General features: G+C 46.1%; 1 protein-coding gene across 12 annotated transcripts in view; it reads left to right on the forward strand.

Moving 5' to 3' along the window:
- CHD2 (chromodomain helicase DNA binding protein 2) overlaps nucleotides 1-21,637 on the forward strand; it is an 80,074-nt gene that overhangs the window by 52,484 nt on the left and 5,953 nt on the right. For all 12 annotated transcript variants that reach the window (XM_015638714.3, XM_033516983.1, XM_033516985.1 and 9 more), the window contains 25 exons: nucleotides 498-598; nucleotides 1,247-1,291; nucleotides 1,433-1,608; nucleotides 2,284-2,408; nucleotides 3,012-3,228; nucleotides 3,837-3,926; nucleotides 4,768-4,958; nucleotides 5,967-6,155; nucleotides 6,648-6,810; nucleotides 7,164-7,316; nucleotides 7,798-7,869; nucleotides 8,960-9,109; nucleotides 9,712-9,860; nucleotides 10,370-10,466; nucleotides 11,195-11,287; nucleotides 11,776-11,949; nucleotides 12,860-13,035; nucleotides 14,458-14,499; nucleotides 15,454-15,593; nucleotides 16,326-16,464; nucleotides 16,603-16,753; nucleotides 18,027-18,149; nucleotides 18,477-18,605; nucleotides 19,353-19,493; nucleotides 20,621-20,755. In XM_015638714.3, the coding sequence (XP_015494200.1) occupies nucleotides 498-598; nucleotides 1,247-1,291; nucleotides 1,433-1,608; nucleotides 2,284-2,408; nucleotides 3,012-3,228; nucleotides 3,837-3,926; nucleotides 4,768-4,958; nucleotides 5,967-6,155; nucleotides 6,648-6,810; nucleotides 7,164-7,316; nucleotides 7,798-7,869; nucleotides 8,960-9,109; nucleotides 9,712-9,860; nucleotides 10,370-10,466; nucleotides 11,195-11,287; nucleotides 11,776-11,949; nucleotides 12,860-13,035; nucleotides 14,458-14,499; nucleotides 15,454-15,593; nucleotides 16,326-16,464; nucleotides 16,603-16,753; nucleotides 18,027-18,149; nucleotides 18,477-18,605; nucleotides 19,353-19,493; nucleotides 20,621-20,755 (3,361 nt within the window). The remainder of the gene's footprint in view (nucleotides 1-497; nucleotides 599-1,246; nucleotides 1,292-1,432; nucleotides 1,609-2,283; nucleotides 2,409-3,011; nucleotides 3,229-3,836; nucleotides 3,927-4,767; nucleotides 4,959-5,966; nucleotides 6,156-6,647; nucleotides 6,811-7,163; nucleotides 7,317-7,797; nucleotides 7,870-8,959; nucleotides 9,110-9,711; nucleotides 9,861-10,369; nucleotides 10,467-11,194; nucleotides 11,288-11,775; nucleotides 11,950-12,859; nucleotides 13,036-14,457; nucleotides 14,500-15,453; nucleotides 15,594-16,325; nucleotides 16,465-16,602; nucleotides 16,754-18,026; nucleotides 18,150-18,476; nucleotides 18,606-19,352; nucleotides 19,494-20,620; nucleotides 20,756-21,637) is intronic.

Raw genomic sequence — 21,637 nt, forward strand, 5'->3', positions numbered from 1 at the left:
GGGAAGGCTAATGGCAAATAAATGGTGCACAGACTCACCTGGCCCAGAAGGTGCTGTGAAGGCTTGCAGCCTTATTAACCTTGCTAATTTTAGGCTCTGTGTGCAAGTTTTTGCATCAGTTTATGTCCAGCTTCCCGAGGATCTATAAGGGGAGCTACAATGTCTTTCCAAAGTGCTAAAGCTGGAGTAGCAACTTCCATCTCTATTTGGTTCCTGTTTTGACACTGATTCTTGCATAAGAATAAGGCAGCATTTAACAGGGAGACAATCTGAACATCTATGACATTTGCTTCTCAGCAATAATTTATAATTGTAGGAAATTTAAAAAATATGTCAATAACAGTAGTTTCCCTCTGTGACTTGTCTGAATGATAGAATCATATAGGAAATATGCATATAGATTTCCTATATGCAACATCCATGAGCACTATGACAGAAGCATTATAGTGTTTTTTTTGTTGTTTGTTTAATTTTGTTTTGAATTATTTTGCATCTAGGCTGGGCAAGGTATCACCTGAAGATGTAGAATATTTCAACTGCCAACAAGAGCTGGCTTCAGAGCTGAACAAACAGTATCAGATAGTGGAGAGGGTAATTGGTAAGTGGAGCCAAGACTTTGGTAAAGGGGTGAAGCAGGAATGGGAACTTTATTCCATGTGACAGCAGAATGATTGTGCAGTTGTCTCTTTTTCCCTGTCCTCCAGTATCCCTGAAGAAAACCTATGGTGTTTACTGCATTTCATTGTGTGAAATTTAGGAATTTGGACAGTAGAAATCCAGGTTTACAGATTTGTATTTACAAGCAGTACAAATCAGTGACTCTCCTTGCCTGGAGTATGGGATGACTGGGTTGCTGAAATTGTGGCTACTGAATTTCTTTGTCTTCAACCCTTTGGATGCAAGATGTTTGTTTCCAAAGCAGCAGAATGGGTCTGGCTTTTGTGAGATCTACTTTCTGTGGTGTGGTTGAGGATGTGGTTAGACTGCAAGGTAGCTCAGGGGTGAGATTTTAATGATTGATTAATAAAAATAGAAACAGAACTTACTGAGCACTTTGGTAATATCACAGTCATGTCAGTCAGAGGTGCCAGCACCCAGTTGCTTTGGGAACTGGCTTGGAGAGCTGTTTAACCTATTTCCAATACAATTTCTGTAAAAACGTGGGTGTGAGGCAGTGTTCGCCTGCCCTGCTCCCTCTGCTGGCTGCCAGCATTCCAACCCTCCCTTCCCTTCTCTCCAAACACAGCTGTGAAGACCAGCAAGTCTGCCACGGGACATTCAGATTTCCCAGGTAAAGGAATATTTATTTGGTCTCTCTACACCTTTCCTGAGCCAAGACCTGTCCTGTGTCTGTCCAGGCTGTGAACTGTGCTTGTGGTTCAGCTGCTCAACCACAGCTGCTGAGGTTTGGGCTTTTTTGCATATTTTACAGCAAACAGTCGTAAAACTTCCTCGAATGACCCTGAGTACCTGTGTAAGTGGATGGGGCTGCCCTATGCCGAGTGCAGCTGGGAAGATGAGGCTCTGATCAGCAAGAAATTTCAGCACTGCATTGACAGCTTCAACAGCCGTAACAACTCCAAGACGATTCCCACCCGGGACTGCAAGGTTTGCTGCCTTCTCTCTTTTGCTGGCTTCCTCCAGGCTGGGGGAAGATGCAAGCAGTGGGAACATGAAATTTTGTCAGGATAAATGTCAGAGAACATTTTCCCATCCTCCCACCTGCATTTGAAGAGTTGTTTTCTGCGCTCGTATTGTACTTCAAGCAGAGATGTGAACCCCTCTGAGTTTCATTTACTCTGTGCACAGTGAGAACGTTATGTCCCCCTGGGGAGTGGGAGGCTTAATTAATCCTTACAAAGTGCTTCCTCCTCAGAAGGAGCTGCAGCAGTTTTAATATCAGTTGGATGAAAAAACAGCACACCTGGGAAAAGAGGAAGCCTGCAAAATGCTGATACAGTGAAGGAGAGGGACAGAAATAATGGGAGAAAAACCAAAAGGGGACAAAGAAGGAAGTGGAGCTTGTTCCATCCCTTATGTATTTTGTGCAGCTTACTACACTCCTGGGGGGCTCAGAGGCCTGATCATAAACCAGAGGGCAGCAGGCAAATCACAAGAAATGCAGACACAAGCACTGGCTAGGAAAATGTGGATGAACTTGAACCAGTGAAGAGATACACACTCTTTGCTGAACTCATAGATTTCATTGCTGAATTTTCAGCTTTTCAGCCACTGAGAGTTCTGTCTTTCTCTTCAGTGGACTTATGTCAGCATCTTTTCCAGGTGTTGAAGCAGAGGCCGAGGTTTGTTGCCTTGAAGAAGCAGCCCTCATACATTGGTGGGGAGAACCTGGAGCTGCGGGATTACCAGCTGGAGGGCCTCAACTGGCTTGCTCACTCCTGGTGCAAGTATGTACAGAGGCTGTGATGTTCATTCTGTGGCTTTTTTGTCCCAGAAGGATTTGGCACTCCTCCTTTTCAAGTGAGGTCTTTACCCACCCTCCTTCTGCAGCTTGGAAGATTTCAAATGTTATTGCAGATGCTGTGAGCAGGAACTACCTAAAGCATGAGCTTAAGAAACCTTGTGTGAAAACAAAATGCATTTTCCCTGTCTGGGCCTGTTCACATGATGAATTTGGCTGTTATGTGAGCCTGGTACATATCAGCCCTAGATTTCCACTGACTTAATGGGAAAAAATGTTTTCTGGCTCAGTGTGCTTATATTCTCATTGAAGTTTTTGAGAAATGTCCTTCTAAAATTAGGCCACTGATTGCCCTCTGCCTTTGCCTGTTTTCTTCCAGTTTGGAGTCATCATAGTTCATTTTTGCACGTTATTGTGGCATGTTCAGTCTGTCTGTCCCTGGGATCCACGTGGAAGTGTTCAAATAACTGTTTTTGCACTGCCCCTCTCTGTCCTTGTTGTGGATTGCTGTTCATGTGGAGCACAGTAAATGGGCAGCAGCAGAAACGTGCACTCAGACAGCATTTTTGTTTGTTCTCCTCTTTCTCAGGAACAACAGCGTGATCCTGGCTGATGAAATGGGACTGGGCAAGACGATTCAGACAATTTCATTCCTGTCATACCTGTTCCATCAGCACCAGCTGTACGGCCCTTTCCTGGTGGTCGTGCCCCTGTCCACCCTCACCTCCTGGCAGAGGGAGTTTGAAGTGTGGGCACCTGAGATAAACGTGGTGGTTTACATTGGAGACCTGATGAGCAGGAACATGGTGTGTAATCAGAGAGCAAAGGGTGAGGGCTCAGGGAGAAGCACTGGGTGCAAAGCAGCAGCTTGTGTGTGATGTGTGTGACACAGTCAGCTGGAGAGGCTGGTGGATAGTGCTGGCAGCAGTGCAGGCAGCTGGAGCTGGTGTAGCTGAGTGTGTGGGTGTAACTCACTGCTGCAGGGAATTTTCTGTTTTATTTTGCCTTGGACTGTGTGCAGGAGTACTGGCTTCTCTCAGAGTCTGGGAGCCAGTACTGATCTGGACTAGAACATGCAGTAAGAAGTCCAGCAGTGTAAAAGTGCTTCTCTTCAGTGTTTGGAACTGTTCAGACAAGTGTTGGGACTCTAGTGGTGTCTGCAGTGAGGTGATGTGCTTATCAATGTCACAACAGCAAGTTAACCTTGTTTTGTTACCTGTGCAAGGGCAGGTGAACCATGTCTGCTCTAAAAAAAAATTGTTCCTTGGGGACCTTGAGCTCATCAAATTGCACCTTGGAATAACAGGGCTTTGAACTTGGTTGGAGTCTCTGGCTTACAGCTACACAAAAATAACAATTGTTAACTCTTTCCTCTTGGTAACGTGTTCAAGTTAACTTTTGTCTCCCCTCACAGATACGTGAATACGAATGGATCCATTCTCAGTCTAAAAGATTGAAATTCAATGCACTTATCACAACTTATGAGATCCTTCTGAAGGATAAGGTGAGTAATGGTCCAAGGATGCTTTTACTTAGACTTTCTCTCATTTTCAAAGGGGAAAGCCAGTTCTCAGCTAGTGGGTTTCATCTCTTCCCTCTGTGGTGATGGAGAACTGCAGCCACTGTTTGCTTTTCCTTCCCAGTAATGCAAGCATGTGGGAAAGTGGGACACATTTTACATTTTACAGTGCCTTCACTCTTTCACTGCACAGTTGTGCTATTCTTTTTACATATGAGACATCTGGCATGTCCAGCAACCTGGATTTTTACCTGGTTTAATTTAGGCTTGTTATGAGGACAAAACATTACACTGAACCTCTGGCCACAGTGTTAATTGTATTTGAATTTTTACATCTACAAGAAATCTGTCTATTTAGGAAATATTATCATCTCTGTCAGTGTATCACTGAGTCCTAGCAGAAAAAAAAAAAAAAAACCCTTAAAAAAAATTATATTCAAATTGGATTACCTGAATGTTTTAGGCTTGTTCATCTGCTCTTCTGTTCTTGCTCCAGTGGGACCCAGGGCCCCAAAGGGGAAATAAAGATCTGGGGAAGGACTGTGCTTTTTGGGTAGAGCAAAGGAGGATTAGTGCCTGTTGCAGGACTATTGAGATACAGCAGGAGTGTTGTACAGCATGGCTGATTTTCACCTTTTCCTTTCTGGGAAGGCACCCTGGTCCCCAGGTTTTGTTAGCAAGAAGCAAAGTGAGTGTCCAGGCGCAGGGTGAGGACACCCAGGACAGCACACACTGCCTGGCCTTGGAGGGAGACACACGTGCAGGGTGGTGGGGCCTGTCTGACCCAGCACCTCCTCGATGCCTGTTTTTCCTTCTCTTCCTCCAGACTGTTTTGGGAAGCATTAACTGGGCCTTTCTAGGCGTGGACGAAGCCCATCGGCTGAAAAATGACGACTCCTTGCTGTACAAAACACTGATTGATTTCAAGTCCAACCACAGGCTGCTGATCACTGGCACCCCGCTCCAAAACTCACTCAAGGAGCTCTGGTCCCTGCTGCACTTCATCATGCCAGAGAAGTGAGTCCTTTTGGGCCTTCCAAGAAATGCCTCTGTCCATTCTTGTCTGTTCAATAGGCTCAAGGGAGTGCAGAATGGCAGAAATCCCTGAATTAAATCCCTGAATTAAACTCAGTGGTGTGACAGCAATGATAGGAGAGCAGGCATTAGTGGGGAAAATCAAAGGTTAAATAACTAACACAAGCAGTATTTCTGGCAGCAAACTGAATGGGGAAACCTGATATATGCCTTTCAAATCTATCTGCTGTCTTCCAGCCATCTCTAAAAAATTAAACTTGTTTTAAGCAATCTTTTCAGCCATTTCTGAGGTTTCCAATACACTGTGGTTCAGGCACCTCTGCCAACCATTTCATGGCAGCTCTGGGAGTGCTGTCTGGATGATTGTGTGTCCACAGTGTAACAAATGTTTTGTTTTCTTTAGAATAAAATGAGTTACGGGCATCTCTAAGGCTAAGGCAGGCATGCCCCAAAGCTCACTGAAATTATGTTTCACTGCAAGAAGAGCTGTCCCCCAAATTCTTTTTGTTGGATCACAGAAAGAGTGAAAGAGAGGCTTGAGGTCTCCCAAGTGGAGGAGAGCGGATCTCCACATTTCAAAGGAGCTGTCAGAGGAAGCAACAATCCCAAAAGAGCCATCAGAGCAGGGTAAAACAGTCCAGTTGTCAAAGCCGTGCCTGGGGGAGGCACCGTGGAAAGTTCAGAAACTGCTGCCAGGTAAATGCCAACAGAGTAAAATAGTGGGAAACTTGGGATTTTGGGTCCTGGGACTCAGTGTGGAGCTCAAATATAAGATGTTAGGAAGGTGTCTAAGCCCAGAGATCCTCTAACTTTGCCACCAGTCTGTTCAGTTAACCAGAGCAGAGTGAATCTGTTCTCTTCCACTGTGTTTCCATTAAACTGCTGGTCTCCTTTCTTGTGGTGCAGCAGGAGTGTATCCAATAGATGCTGTTTGGTGCCATAAGACAAGAGGTATTCTGACTCCTCCCTTCTCCTCCTTTCTGTTGCCAGGTTTGAGTTCTGGGAGGATTTTGAGGAGGATCACGGGAAAGGTCGAGAGAATGGCTACCAGAGCCTTCACAAAGTCCTGGAGCCATTTCTCCTGCGCAGAGTGAAGAAGGATGTGGAGAAATCTTTGCCAGCCAAAGTGGAGCAGATCCTGCGGGTGGAAATGTCTGCTCTGCAGAAGCAGTATTACAAGTGAGTCACTGAATGAGATTCTGGGAGTGCCAGTAGAAATGGGCACATCTTTCTGGGGGCCTTGGCAATGTGTTCCAGTATTCTGTGCATAACTGTGGCCTTCAGAGTGCAATGTGACACCATCACCTGCAGTACTGGGAGCTTCCCAGTAGGAATATGAGGTGGGGTAGTTGGTATCTTTCCTTCTGGAAGATGTTTTTGTAGAGTGGTACAGTTCAACTGGCCAATTTTGCAGGACAGAGGTTATATCCTTCCTGGGTAAGAGTGACAATATGCACAAAGTTGGGATGCTGTTCAATATTAAGTTGTGGTTATATCAACAGGAAAGTCAGGTCAGGGTTTTTAGAGAGGAAGAAGCATCCTGTAAGAGAAATGAGGTGAGATGGAGGGAGGTAGACTGATGCCTGAATGAGCTGTTCCTGGAGGTTTTGTTCCTCCAAGACTCCACTCTGCACTGAGTAATGATCCATACTTTAATTTTCCTGCCTGCAGGTGGATTTTGACAAGAAACTACAAAGCTCTTTCAAAGGGAACAAGGGGAAGCACGTCTGGTTTCCTGAATATTGTGATGGAATTGAAAAAGTGCTGCAACCACTGCTACCTTATCAAACCTCCTGAGGAAAATGAGAGAGAGAATGGCCTTGAGACCCTGCAGGTGAGTGGGGTCCTTGGTCACCACCTTTTTCCCTTAAATTTCATTCTTTTGTCCTCCCAATATAATAATATCTTGTGAAACCTTAGCTACTTCTTTAAAAATAGTTCTCACAAGCCATTTGAACCCCCAGCCCTTCACTGTAGGCAACATTTTATGGCTTTCTAGAACAGGAGTTGCGGGCAGTGTAAGATCTATCTTGTGTGATTCACTGTGTGTGTGGGCTCTGCTGTGTAAATCCAGATGATTAGATTAGAGATGTACAAGAGATGAATGACTCCAAAAGGAGCAGGTCTGTGCAGGTCTCTGTGTGATGTACATAAGGGTAAGATTGGAAATGATGGCTGTTTCTTCAGTCTTTGATCAGGAGCAGTGGAAAGCTGATTCTCTTGGACAAGCTGCTGACCAGGCTGCGGGAGAGAGGCAACAGAGTGCTGATCTTCTCCCAGATGGTGAGGATGCTGGACATCTTGGCAGAGTACCTGACTATCAAACACTACCCTTTTCAGGTGAGAAACACCATCATGGAAAACAGTGGGGTCCCCTTGAAAGTGTGGGAAAAAGTGGAGGGAGCTTGAGCACTGGCAGTCGCTGAGTCCCCTGGAGGTTGGTGGCTGGGGTTGGCACTTACTGGAGGGAACTGGGATGTCCCTTCATTTCAGTGTGGCCCCATCTCTGCAAAACTCCTCTGACAGGCCCCTGCTTTGGGCTCTGTCATGTGATAAACCCTGAGGACAGTGAGCACAGAGAGCCTGGCTGGGAGGCTGTAATGGGAGCTGCTGTGTCACCCGCTTTGTGCCTGTTCCCTGAGCATCCCCCAGCCCTTGTGACACAGCTGAGGCAGTGCAGTTATTTATAATTGGTGGCTATTTTTAACAAATAAACGCTGCAGGCAGCAAAGGGGGCTGTAGGGCTGACAGCACTCGGGTGCAGCAGTCCCTCAGGGCTCCTTTACCTTCTTTCTTTTATCATTATTGTTGATTTTTGCAGCGCTTGGACGGCTCGATCAAGGGGGAGATCCGAAAGCAGGCGCTGGATCACTTCAACGCCGACGGCTCCGAGGTACTGCAGTCCTGGGCTGAGGGTTTGTGGCTGAGCCACAGGTTGTGACTGACAAGAGGGGATTAGTTCAGTTCAGTTCATTTCACAGGACCCCAGGTACTTTTAAAGACACGGATATGGCAGGTTTTCCAACCAGCCATATTGCTTATTTTAAATCTCTCACAACCAAGGAACAGGGCTGCAAGTCACATTTCCAGAAAGTCCTGAAGAGGCTGGGAAGAGCCAAAATTTAGCAATTCTCTCCCTATTGGTCTGGAGAATGAGATGGTTGCTGAGTGATTCCAGTCTGAAGCTGGTTTTGAATATGAAATGACAGAGGCAAAAGAAGGATTTTAAGTGTTGGCAGGCAGTGGAGTCTGGTGCTGGAGGTGAAAGTCTCCAGTGTAATAGGAGAGGGCATCTAAAACCTCTCATCTGGCTTGCTGACTCACAGTGACTGGTGCAAGACACTTGTTTTTGTGTCAGACAACCCAGCTGTGAGAAATACCTTTCTTCACTTCAAAAGCCTGGGCTGGAGCAGATTTCTTGGCTCACATGGGAACTGTGAAAGATTGTGGTTGTAGGAAAGTTATCAAAAGAAAGTGTGTGAGTGGGGGAAGGAGCAAGAATGCCCATAGAACCTGTCCTTTTCCCTGTCCTGAGGACATCCATGGGGGCTCAGGCATCTTGGCTCTAACCTGGCACAATCTGTTCATTGCTGATCTCACTCCTAACAGGATTCAGGTGACAAAAAGCAGGTGTTTGTCTGCTGCCTTTGTAGGAGTCTGGTGGGCAGCACGGTCTGACCTTCAGAAGTAACTCCAGGGTGCCCTTGCCTTGAGCTGCTTGTGTTGCTCTCCCATATTGATTCACACCCTTCACCTGGGCCAGCACTGCCTCACCCTTGGTCTGGACCTAAAGATTGGTGCTGCTGCTCAGCCTGCATGAACAGGGTTTATGGGAAGGAAATCCTTTTTCTGCTTTAAGAAGCATGAGTGCAACAGAGCCTTCCTTCCATTTCCTTTTACAGCTTTTGAGTCACTATTGCTATTTTATGCCCACAGTTACAAGCTGGTTAACTCATGGAAGCTTTCTGTTTTTCCCTTCTCAGGACTTCTGTTTCTTGTTGTCAACACGAGCTGGAGGGCTGGGAATTAATTTGGCCTCTGCTGATACTGTTGTTATCTTTGACTCGGACTGGAACCCCCAAAATGATCTTCAGGCTCAGGCCCGAGCTCATCGGATTGGACAAAAGAAGCAGGTCAGAAGAGCTGCCTGGGTTGTTTTCACTGTGGCTTCAGTGTGGGCATCTAAACATCCTCTCACCTCACCAAAGCTTCTGAAAACATGGGCTTTTTGTCCCAGTCCTTGCTCCAGAGAGCGCTGGCTGAGGGACTCTCATTTAAAAAGTAGGAGACAAAAAAAACCCAGCCCAGATTTGGCAGGTGCCAATTCTTTCTGTTGGTTTTGAGCAAACCCAGAACCCAGCCCATGGCACTGCACTTCTCAGCCTAGTCCTAGTGGACTCTGTTCTTTCTTGCCCTGATAAACTTAGAAAGTAGAGCATCCACCTTTACTAGGGGTTATTAGAGATGTGAAAAGCTAGTTTGGTGCTACTTTAAATTTAGAGTGATTGTTTCAGAAGATTTTTACTCTGTGCTTAGTCACACTACAGGATCAGTACATCCTGATTCTAACTGGATCTCCTGAGATACAGAGAGAATGTGCTTGTTTTCCTTCTGGAAAGGCACATCTGTACATGAAGAGACAATGCCAGCAGCACAGTGAAAACAGCTGAAGGATGCATTGCTGTATCAGCAGAGCCTGTCCAGGAAATAGCTGTGCTCTCTTTTTGCCTCTCAGGTGAATATTTACCGCCTGGTCACAAAGGGGACAGTGGAGGAGGAGATCATTGAGAGAGCCAAGAAGAAGATGGTGCTGGATCATTTGGTTATCCAGCGTATGGACACCACTGGCCGGACTGTTCTGGACAACAACTCTGGGAGATCCAAGTACGTGATGGTGCCAGGAGGCAGAAATGTCTGGAGCACGTGGCATAACCAGCTTCACCTGCTGGCATTTCACAGTATTTATTTGATAGGATACAGGGCAGAAGGCTAATAAATAATGGCAGCTTCCACAGGTTTGGCTTCTGCAGCCATTAATTTGGACACATAGGATAAAGATGATCAGAAATTTAAAACTAGTTTTAGGGCACTACTTGTTTTTCCTTCTGTCTTCCACCTCAGACCCATCCTGGTCTGAGGGAACCTGGCTGTGGAACAGCTGCATTTTGGCAGTGACCTCAGATTTTCTTCATTTCCCCCAGTAGATGGAGGTGATTCCCATTGCAGTCTTTGTCTGTGCTAGAGCAGGAGAGAGATTATTAACAAAGCTTTTTATAGTGCTGGGTAGAAAACTTACTCCTTGCTTCAATTAGGAAAAACTTTGGTATGGTTTTGTGCTGTAGCAGTTCTGACTGAACAGCTCAAAACACCTTTTCCTTCTCTTGTTCTTGCAGCTCAAATCCCTTCAACAAAGAGGAGCTGACAGCTATTTTGAAGTTTGGAGCTGAAGATCTTTTCAAGGAGCTTGAAGGGGAAGAGTCAGAGCCTCAGGTAGTTTGAAATTGAAATCACATAGCAGTTTGTAGTGCTCTGCAGGTCTGCTAGAGCGACTGTGTGTGGTTGCTCCTGCTTTGTTCTTGTCCTGTGTGTGAGAGCAGGTTGGTGATGAATAGGACACGTGGGAGTCTGGAGAATCTGAAAGCAGAGTTTGGGATTGGAGGATCAGGGGATGAGGAGAGCCTTGTTGGGGATTAAATAAATGGTCACCAAGGCAGTCCTTTGCCTCCTGAGGATTATTAGCTAGTGACAGCACAGCCTGCTGAAGGCTCCTCTCCCTGCCTCTTCTGAGCACTTGTTCAGCATCCTTTTTTGGTGGTTCTGAGTGAGGCAGGAGTCAGCACAGTGCAGCAAACAGGTTGCTCTCTCCTGCCTCAGTGCAACATTGCTAGACAGTTTAGCATTGAGTGTTTTGACCAATTCTCTTAATGACCCAAGCAGCAGAGCTTCCCCTCAAGGAAACAGTCTACAGTTCATACATCTCACTGCCTGGGAATTTTCCCCACTGTTCAGCCTTAATGGTCCTTTCCTTCTGTCCTGTCACCTTATTTGTACTTCGTTGTACCACTTGAGATAGTTCATCCCTGCCCTCCAGGATGACACCCTGCAGATATTTGCACTTTATTTAGCTCATATCAGCACACGAGTCTGTTCTCAAAGCCTCTTACTTCCTGCTGTGCCTGGCACCCTCTGCTTTATCCCTCCTTCTCCCTGACTGGCAGGAGATGGACATCGATGAGATTCTGCGTCTGGCTGAAACACGGGAGAATGAGGTGTCCACCAGTGCCACCGACGAGCTGCTCTCACAGTTCAAGGTATGGACCCCCAGGCTCAGTAGTGGGGTGTGGGAATGTGGCTCCCCACACCCTGCCATGGTGGTGAGCTCAGTAACAGGCAGGAACACCTCGGAGAGATCACAGAATCACAGGGTGGTTTGGGTTGGAAGGGAAGTTAGAGATCATCCAGTTCCAACCCCCTGATGTAGGTATTCATTTAATTTCAACAAAGTGGTTTTGAAGTGAATAAAATTTGTGAATAAAATGCAGAATTTACCAAATTTGGAAACAAACTCTATAATTTACAAATACTCAGCAGTACTCCTTAAACTGCACGTACTTCCTCAAAAGCTGTTAGTCCAAAGACATGGCAAGGAGCCAGGAATGTAGTGACATAGGGATCAATTATGAAGTAGTTATGGAAGTGTTGGCAGAATTCCTATGGAGAAGAAGTTGAGGCTTAGCAGACAGCTCTGGGGTGTTCCTGCCAGGGGAGGGAATTGCTAAAGCTTCTTTGCTTGTTAAAGGTTGCCAACTTTGCAACCATGGAGGAGGAAGAGACAGAGCTGGATGAGCGGTCCCAGAAGGACTGGGATGATATCATTCCAGAAGAGCAGAGGAAAAAGGTGGAGGAGGAAGAAAGGCAGAAAGAATTGGAGGAAATCTACATGCTGCCTCGAATCCGGAGCTCAACTAAAAAGGTACAGCCCATCTTGAGGGGATGAGAGGCTGGTGGAGAGAGCTGGCAGAGGGAATGCTCAGGAGAAGCCTCCTTGCCATCTGAGCATCTTTCCCTCCTCCAAAGTCGGTTGGGGATAAAGCACAGAGAGCACGGTGACCACTTGTTGGCACTCTGCATTGGACCAATGGTTTGGGATGCAGGGTGAGGGCCCAGACTGGACTTGGTGCGACTCATCTCACCTTAGCAGACAAAATCAAAAGAATCAGTAGTGACCACAAAGCAAAGTATCCAATTGTATTGGATTTTGCTTCAGATTTTGCCATTTTTTGGCTGTCTCTTTTCCTTGGGCGTTTTAGCTCCCTGGGTGGCACTTGCCTAAAGATGGATCCTGAGGAGCCAAAGAAGTGGTGGCTTCCCAAATTCTTTAGGTAATGGGATCTACCCCAGTCCAAAAGAAAGCTGACTGTGCAAGGATGATCTGCTGGGACATGAGATTTTAGGGGATGACAGAGACCTGTTCTTTGGGGTGAGCTGGGGGAAAATATTGATATTAAAAACACAGAGAAGGATAATTCATATTGGATGAATCCAGGTTAATTACTGAAGTGTCACGGTTTTCAAAATAGTCTAAGGGAACTGTGGCAAAAACCAATTAAAATCAATATTTTAACATCTCTTAGTAGATCAAAATGCAACTGTGAAACTGGTGGTTGTAAAAGGAGGATGAGCACCACAGCCTCAGCCAGCTGGGAGCTGCAAGGTGTGCAGCCTCTCTGGGTTGGTCACCTGGGATCCTGCAACTGCAGGAATGGATGCTCAGGTGTTTCACAGTCCATTAAATAGTGCCAGTGCACAGAGGAACAGAAAAGGTTGTCAGCTGATTGTATTAGCAGTTGTTAACTGCACTGCTGTTTCTCTGGTACGTGCAGGCTCAGACAAATGACAGTGAATCTGATGCAGAGACCAAGAGAAGGCTTCAGAGATCATCTGGATCAGAAAGCGAGACTGACGATACCGACGACGAGAAGAGACCGAAGCGCAGGGGACGCCCTCGGAGTGTTAGAAAAGACACTGTGGAAGGATTTACTGATGCTGAAATCAGGAGGTCAGTGCTGGGCACAAGAGACAGTTCAGAAAACAAATATAGAAATCCCATGCAGGTGGAGAAAATCCCAGATTAAACCAGGGCATGTTAACCTGTAAGCACGTCAGTGGTTAGGCAGAGCTGCTTCACTGGCACATTTTCTGCACCTTTATATAATTCAGTTTGACCCCAGCTGATGACCTTAGCATTCAGGTCAGTGCAAAATGAACTGGATTGTCTTTAGTCAGGCTACTGTGAAGCTGGTACCTTCTTAAAATTAATCGGTGCTGTAACTGCCCTTTGTGGGCCAAGTGGATCGAGCTAATGTCGTATAACGTGAGCTCTTAGGTGCCATGAGCTGCAGAGCTGGAGAAGCCAAGGGCTCTGGCCTTCCTGACATTTTTCTGGCAGTCATCCTGCTGATTTAAGCTCTCAGTGAAAGGCAGGCTCTGGCAAAATGACCTCACGAGAAGCACTGGTCCTGTTGATCCGAGTGGTTGTGTGTCAGTCTCTGATGTCAGCTGGGGTTTTCTTCTCCTATCTTCTAATTCTTGAGTCTTTCCCAGAGATCTTTGTCTTACAGCTCTACCCAGATGTTCAGCCAAAGATGGAAGAGAGGGACTTAGGAGTTTTCCTTAACTCTTTCTATCTCTGAGCTGGTGTATTTTTAATCAGGAGATATCAGAGTTTTTGGGCTGTGGTAGCTGCCCCATAACCATCTTGAAACCATGGAGCAGGAAGGACATGGTACAATATGCAGTATAACAGCCATTTAGCTTATTGTGATATAGCAGAAAGAATACAAAATGAAAAAAAGAAGGCAAAAAATTAATTAATTTTAAAAATAACCTGTAGTTGTAGCCATTGTGTCTACTTACAGCTCAAGGCAATGTTTGATTGTTGTACCTCTTGCCCTAAAGTTGTGTTAGCCACAGCAGAGATTTTCACAATAAAAATAAGACATGAAAATAAATAGCAAACCTCTGTGAAGGATTGAGACACATTTGGCTCTTCTGTGATGGGCTGCTACATTTACAGCCTGAGCTTTAAAATTACTAATGACATTGATTTAATGCCTCTTTCATTCCTGGAAAAATGAAGTTAATAATTACCAACATGGTGTGAGCCAAAGCTTTCTTCTATTTCTTTTTTTTTTGTCCTACAGTTACCACTCTCCTCTTTTTATTTATTTTTTTTTCCTCATCTGTCAAACACTCAACATTCTTAACAATGTTGTGTTCTTCTTCAGCCAAGGTCACAAAACTCTTTGTGGGGGCTAATGGATGCAGCTTCCCAGTGCTGAGGGATGCTGAGCTGATCAGTGGGGAATGCAAGGGTGATAATGTGACAGGCTGTAATTAATGTATTCAAGCATATTTATGAAATTGGACCTACTTTTTATGGCATTTAGTTTGTTTCTTTTTTAATTTTTTTTCTCTTTAGGTTTATCAAGGCGTACAAGAAGTTTGGACTGCCTCTGGAACGGTGAGTGCCAGCCTGGACTGCTGCAGAGGGGAATCATGGAGGCACATTGTACCTGTGAGCACAGCCAGGCACACATTGCTCTGGGTGTTTGACACAAGCTCCACAGACAGCACAAGCCTTTCTGTCCTGCCATCAGACCCCAGGCACTGCTGTGCGGTCCCAGGTGTCTCTGTTGATGGGCACTGACAAATGCTGGCTAAAAACCAGCTGGAGCTGTTGTGGGCAGTGGGCTGTGGCACAGCACTGTCCTGCTGGCACAGTCTGGCCCTTGGGGAATTCCCACTCTGCTCAGAAAGGAGAGGGAGCAGCTGTCAGAACAGAAAATGCCAAGCTTCTCCGTGCACCTTAGCCTCAGGACTGAGTCTGGAGCATCTTTCCATCCTCTATCCTTCCTGAAGGGAAACAAAGAGTGGCATGGTCCTCGAATGTGGATCTGCAGAGCCCTGGCCCTGTGCTGGCTCTGGAAGGTCTCAGGGCTAAGGCAGAGTTCCCTGAAGGTATTGTAGGAGAAATTCAATGCTTCTTCATCTGGTTCTACTTTTCTGGTATGAAATACAAGGCTTGCTTGTGAGTCTTGATTTTACTGACTTCAGGCAGGCAAAAGGGACAGCAGATGGCAGCTTTGGACCATCAAATGGAATTAATGTGGCTGGAAAAGCCTGAGGGAATACTGGACAGTCATGGAGGGTCCCTGTTGTCCCCAGGATAGACAGTTCTCAGCTTTGCTTTGCTACTAAAAATTCCAAAGGATTGGATCAGTTTTTCTACATCTGCACTGCAGCTGTTAGACCAAAAAAAAAAAAAGACAAAACCTGGGTTGTTTCCTGCACGAATTCAACTCGTGCATGTTTCATACATTCATACTTGTACAGCACTGAGCTGTGAAACAATTGAATAGGAAGTGATTGAGAGAAGATTTGCTGCATCAAACACAAAACTCTCCCTGTTTCCCAGGCTGGAGTGCATTGCCCGGGATGCTGAGCTGGTGGATAAGTCTGTGGCTGACCTGAAGCGGTTAGGGGAGCTCATCCACAACAGTTGTGTGTCAGCAATGCAGGAATATGAGGAGCAGCTGAAGGAAAATCCAGCAGAAGGTAGGCAAGGGAGTTGTGTGCTGCTGTTGGGATGGTTTTGGGAGTGTTCCATGGAGCTTGTGAGGAAACCATTCCCATGCTGGACAGGGAGGTCACGTTGTGACTTAGAAGCAAGCAGTGAACAAGAACACACTTAAAACACCCCATCTCTGCCAGGCAGCTCTCACCCACAGAGAGGAACCCCTGAGCATTCTGCTCAGATTGGACAGTGCCACTTGGGTCTGTCAGCTTCTGCTGGACATGAGTTTTGTGGGGAGAGGCTGAAGTGACCAGCTTATTGAATGCTGAGCCACAAAGCAAAGCAGGTCTTACTTCATCTCCTCCTGGGACTGGAAATCAAACTGGTGCTGTGTCCTCCATGGTAAAGCTGGATCCACAGTTAGCAATTCCCGGAGCTGGAATCACCACCCACTGTCTGTCTGTCTGTTCTTTGCTGTTTGTTTGGACATTCAGAGTGAGGGATGGATTTCCTGCTGGGTCTGCGCCTGTTGCAGTTGACTAAGACTGCAGAATTAACAGCTCCAGTATATTTAGAAGTATTTTTAAGAAAATAATACTGGGAGGAGTTTAAATTGCACATCTAAATGAGATAGTGGAAGAAAACTTGTATTTTGGGCCTTATGTTTAAATAAGAGGCTGCAGGCAAGGTGCTGATCTCTGTCTGTGAAGCCATTTTACAGAGACATTTCCTTCTGTAAGAGTTCTCTTAACTGCTGTTTTATTGCTGAGCAGGGAAAGGACCTGGAAAGAGACGAGGTCCTACCATCAAGATTTCTGGTGTCCAAGTCAATGTGAAGTCCATCATCCAGCATGAAGAGGAGTTTGAAATGCTGCACAAATCCATTCCCTCGGATCCAGAGGAAAGGAAGAAGTGAGTTTGGCTAAGTAGGCAATGCAGAAAGAGGCTCAGGGAATCTGGATTTTGTAGTGGAAAGAGAATAGCCTGGATGTGTGGATTTGCTTTGTCCTCCATAGCATTAAAAGTAGCTCGTGTTTGAAATACCTTTAGGTACCGCCTGACGTGCCGTGTCAAAGCTGCTCATTTTGATGTAGACTGGGGAGTGGAGGAGGATTCTCGCTTGTTAGTGGGAATTTACGAGCATGGTTATGGAAACTGGGAGCTAATTAAAACAGATCCGGAGTTGAAGTTATCTGATAAGGTAGGTCGCTTTGCTTGGTGCTTCCATTGGGTCCATTGCAGGGCTCATAGCAAACATGCCTCATTTACTCCACAAACAGATGCTTATGTTTGTAACTACTCCAAAAATCATGGTGAATAATAATTAGGAAAACAGTGACTTTTGTGGAATGTTGCATGCTCGATGGAAAGCAGAGTTGTGTCATTTGGTGAGCGTTACCAGGTGAACCACACTGAAATGATGCAGGCAGAAAAGGGCAGTGCTGACATGTGTGGTTCCATGCACAGGATAAAAGAGGCTGTGATTTGATGTTTCCTTGAGCATCTCACAAGAAGCTGAGTGTGAATTTTTGAGTGGGAATAATTTTTCACAGATTTGACACTGCTTATATGTCAAGGCTGGTCTGTGTTAGTTTTGAGGGTATGGTTACATGGCTGGGAATGGCAGCACAGCCAGCTGGAAAGCCTCCATCTAGTTCCTCTGTTCCTCAGTCATCCCCACAAGAACAGCTTACAGACACCATGTTGAAATGATCTGGGTTAAAAATAATCCACCATCCCTTGTGTTAGTGGGGTGGAAAGAGTGTGGAAACTGCAGCACAGGGCTGAGGAGCACTGGGAATCTCCACAGCAGCTTTTGCTGCCAGCCTGCAGCATTCCTGTGACATCCCTGCTGGTGCTTTTAGCAAAGATCAGGCCCTGCCTGAGAGCCCTCCATGTGTGGAGCTCAGAAAGGTGCTTTGCAATGGAAACAGCTGCCTGAGACACGCCAGCCGTTTTCCAGTGGAGTGTGAAGCAAACCTAGCTGGCCAGCTGAGCTATTTCCTCCACAAAGTGTCACCTTTCAGCCTTGTTTTCCACTAAAAGTTGTGTATCTGCCCCTGCTGTAGTGATGCCTCAGGTTACCAGAGTGACCAGGCTGTCACAAACAAATCTGATGTGTCAAGGCGAGTTGACTCGAGGTTTTGCAACTTGAGGTTCCATGTATAGCTTGTAAAGGAATTTTTTCCTTCAAGAGAGCTTAGCAAGCTTGCAAGGCTTAGCAAGCCTTGGGATCCTTTAACTTCTGCAGGATTCCAAGGGGAAGGATGCTTGCTTCCTAGGAGCTTTGCCTTTGGCCAGACAGGGACAGTCTGAGAGGGGGAAGGCAGGCTTTGAGCCCTCTTGTTCCCTCAGAAGGTGCAGCAGATGCTGCCCTTTGCTGGGCCTGGAAGGGCTGCTGCTGATGTGTAAATCTTTTGTCAAGCTTTGTGCATATGGGTATGTATATATTGCTTTTTTCTGCTTTATCAAAGATCCTACCTGTTGAGACAGATAAGAAACCTCAGGGAAAACAGCTCCAGACCCGAGTTGATTATCTATTGAAACTGCTGAAAAAGGATCTGGACAAGAAAGAAAACATGAAAGATGGGGAAGAGGTGAGATGTGGCTGCTTGATTCTGGGGGTTTCAGGGGAGTGGTTGCTGATGGCAGGAGACACTCTGTGTTCCCAGATCACCAGACATCATTTCTGTGAAGGAATATGGACTTGTCTATTGTCTGTTTGTACTGTGATATTTCTAATTTAAATGATAACTAATAAGGGGCAGGTTATTACTGCACATACTGAAGGATTTGGGCTCATCAGGCTTCCTGCCAGTGTGCAGCACCTGCAGTTGTTTGCACAATGTTCAGGAGATGGGAAATGTCCCCAGGAAGTAGCTGTAGCTATTTGCTTTCCCTGACTTGTTCTATGTTTTTACCAGGGCAAGCTAAAGAAGAGGAAACCACGAGTAAAGAAAGAGAACAAGGCTCCCAAAGTCAAAGATGAGCATGGGAATGAACTCTCCTCTCCTCGGCACTCAGACAACCAGTCAGAAGAAGGTGAAGTCAAGGTGGGTCAGCCTTGGTGAATAGTGGCTTTTCCAGGTTTCCTTGGGCTGTGCTGTTACTGCCCAACCTCACCTTGGAAAGCGTTCCCAGCAAAGCCCCCAGGAGTCAGAGGCACTAAGAGCAAATTCCCACAGGACTGGCAAACACACAAAACCACCCATACAGCTATTGGTGTGAAAGAAGGACCTTCCCCACCTATTCTTTTAGGCCAGTGCTTTAAGGGATTTGGGGCATCCCAGAATGGCCACAAACATCCACGTATTGACTCAGGGGAAAGGTTGTCTCAGGACAAAGCCTGTTGCCCTTATAAAGGAGAGAAAGAAGAATTGTTTCCCTCTTCTTTTGGGCACGTCAGCCCGTGGTGAAACTGGAGTTTACCAAGGTCATGCTGTTGCTTAGAAAATGTTCAGTCTTTGAGTGGTTTGGCTTGTAGTCTGAGGCTTTTTGTTCGTGTGCTGATCAGTATCTACCTCAGGGGCTGAGCGTTCTGGAGCGCAGCTGGCACAGGAGAGCAGGGCTGCTCTGCAGCTTGCCAGCTTGTCACAGAGTGGGGCTGGGCTGGTTTTCATACCCTTTTGTCACACTGGGGGGATGGCAGCTGCTTGAGCAGGGCTTGCTGTCTGCTTAAGGAGGTGTGAGGGTAAATCTGGATGGACCTCAAAAGTTTGCCTGTGTTTTAAGGATGTTTTATGGAAGAAAATGTACATGAGGTGAGGGACTCCAACTTTGTGCTGTGACTGATGTTCTAGGAGGATGGCCTGGACAAGAGCCCAGTGAAAAAGAAACAGAAGAAGAAAGAGAACAAAGAGAACAAGGAAAAACAGACATCCTCTAAGAAAGAAAAGGAAAGCGATAAAGAGAAAAAGAAGACAAAAGACAAGAAAGAGAAGGTATGTGGTACTTTCAGGAGCAGCTTGGTAGGGAAGTCTCTGAGCAGGACAAACTCTGAGACTTAGGATTCATTAAAGGCAGGGAAGAGACATCAATGAAGCACCTTGGGGTGAGGGGGTTATCCCTTTTTCAGCCCTTCTGAATTTCCATAAAAAAGCAGAAAAAGCCGTATGTCCTAAAGCTTCATGGAATGTGATCAGAACAGAAGAGATTTGGTCAGACTGCCTTTAAAGTACAACTGTCCCTGTGACATGGATATGGCCACAGAGCTGATGTTAAGGAAGAGCAGGGAAAGAGCCTGGAGCACTCAGATCAAAGTTCTGTCCAGCTGTGATTTATCACAGGCTTGGCAGCTCCTTGTCTGTATTCCCCTTTAATTTAAACTCACCCAAATGACCCAAGTGTCCACACCATCAAGACTGTAAGTTGTCATTGTCACTGTTCAGGACTCAACAGAATGAGTGTTTCAACATCACTGGTATGCTAGAGACTCAAATGTCTCTTGAATTTTGGGTACAACTGCCCTGAGGCTGGGTGCAAATTGGAAGGGGGATAAAAGCTTCCATACTAATGACCTGAAGTACCTGTCCAAGGAACAGGTATGTGCTGCATGCCCAGTGTGTTTTGACACTGAGGTCATAAGTGCAAACTAAGAAGTTTTGTTGCTTATGTAGGGGAAAGTTTGGTTTCCAGTGATTTTTGGTATGACTTTGACTGCAAATTAATCATATAGGTAAAAATGTATATGAACAGGCCATGATATCACATAAAGTTGCAGATCCTCGTAGACATGAGACTACCCTGAGCTCTGTCCTTTGCAAGGGAGAGATACTCTTCTATTTCAACCTCTCTTCCAAGTCTTCAACATTGGTTTCTCCCCATGAGTGTGAATATCATATTTGTGTCCAAACTGTTGGCTCTGACTTCTCCCTGCTCCCTCAGGGATGACGTAAAGCTAAACAGAGCCATTGCAGCTCAACACTTGGAGATTTTGGGAGGAAGGTTGTAGGAACAGTGCCCAGGTTTAGCAACTGCCAGTAACAATAGTGTGGAGGTTGTTAGTTGGGTCTCTTGGGATCCTCCATTCTGGCTCATCTCGTGACATTTGTAATTTGTCCTTGTAAAGCCCAAAGGTGGCGAGGCCAAATCTGGAAGTAAAGGGAAGAGATCGCAAGGCCCCGTCCACATCACTGCAGGGAGCGAGCCAATCCCCATTGGAGAGGATGAGGATGATGATCTGGACCAAGAAACATTCAGCATAGTGAGTATTTTCCTTGGGAAATGGGAGAGCAGTGCTGAGAGCCCAGTGAGGCAGCCAAGGTTTGCTCAGATGTCATCCAAGGATGTGTTTTAGTTTTTGGGGTGTGAACACCCTCCTAGTGCTTCACAGGGGTTTCTTCTGGCTGATCTGAGAGCAGGGCAGGACAGCCCTGGACAAGAGCTGCCCACCAGGGCTGCCAGCTGGTAGCCTGTCAGCAGAGCAGGCACATGGACTCTGCTTCAGCTGGTGACTTCCCACTGCTGGCAGCCCTGGGATATAGAAGACCCTACAGCCTTAAATTCCCTCTCCTGTAGAAGCCAAGGAGCCACAGAAGCTCTTTCAGACAAAGAAATGCAAGGAGAATTTTGAGGGTGACCTTGGAGGAGGTGCAGAGCTGTGTAAGTGTTCTCACAGCAAACATGCCCACAAGGCTTGTAAAAATTGCCTTTTAGTAAAAGTTGTCATGGCAGATTCTCCTTGGCTGAAATACCACTTCTTAGAAGCATTTCTCTGAAATTTCTGTATTTGCTGCAGATCCTGTGGGTTGTTTTTGTCTTTTTCTTTAACTTTCCTTCTGTGATGCACAAAAGATCCAGGCAGGCAGTCAAAAAACCTGTCTGATTTCCTATCTGTGCACGGTGTTGATGTGCCTGGGCCGAAAAACACAGTGCTTTCATCTCATGTCTGCCAGTTTTGGTAAAAGCAAGCATTAAAGTGCCCAAAGGTGGGGCTGGACAGGATTGAGTTGAGCAGTCTTTCAGTTGGGGTGGCTGGTTCAATGTCTGGAGGCTTGGGTACCCTCCCCTGCCCACCACAGGATCCATGCAGGGGCAGACCATGTGTGGTTACTGCTTCCAAAGCAAATTATTGCCCCCTAAAAGG

This window comes from Parus major, chromosome 10 (genome assembly GCF_001522545.3).
Source record: "Parus major isolate Abel chromosome 10, Parus_major1.1, whole genome shotgun sequence".
NCBI classification, from domain to species: Eukaryota; Metazoa; Chordata; class Aves; order Passeriformes; family Paridae; genus Parus; species Parus major.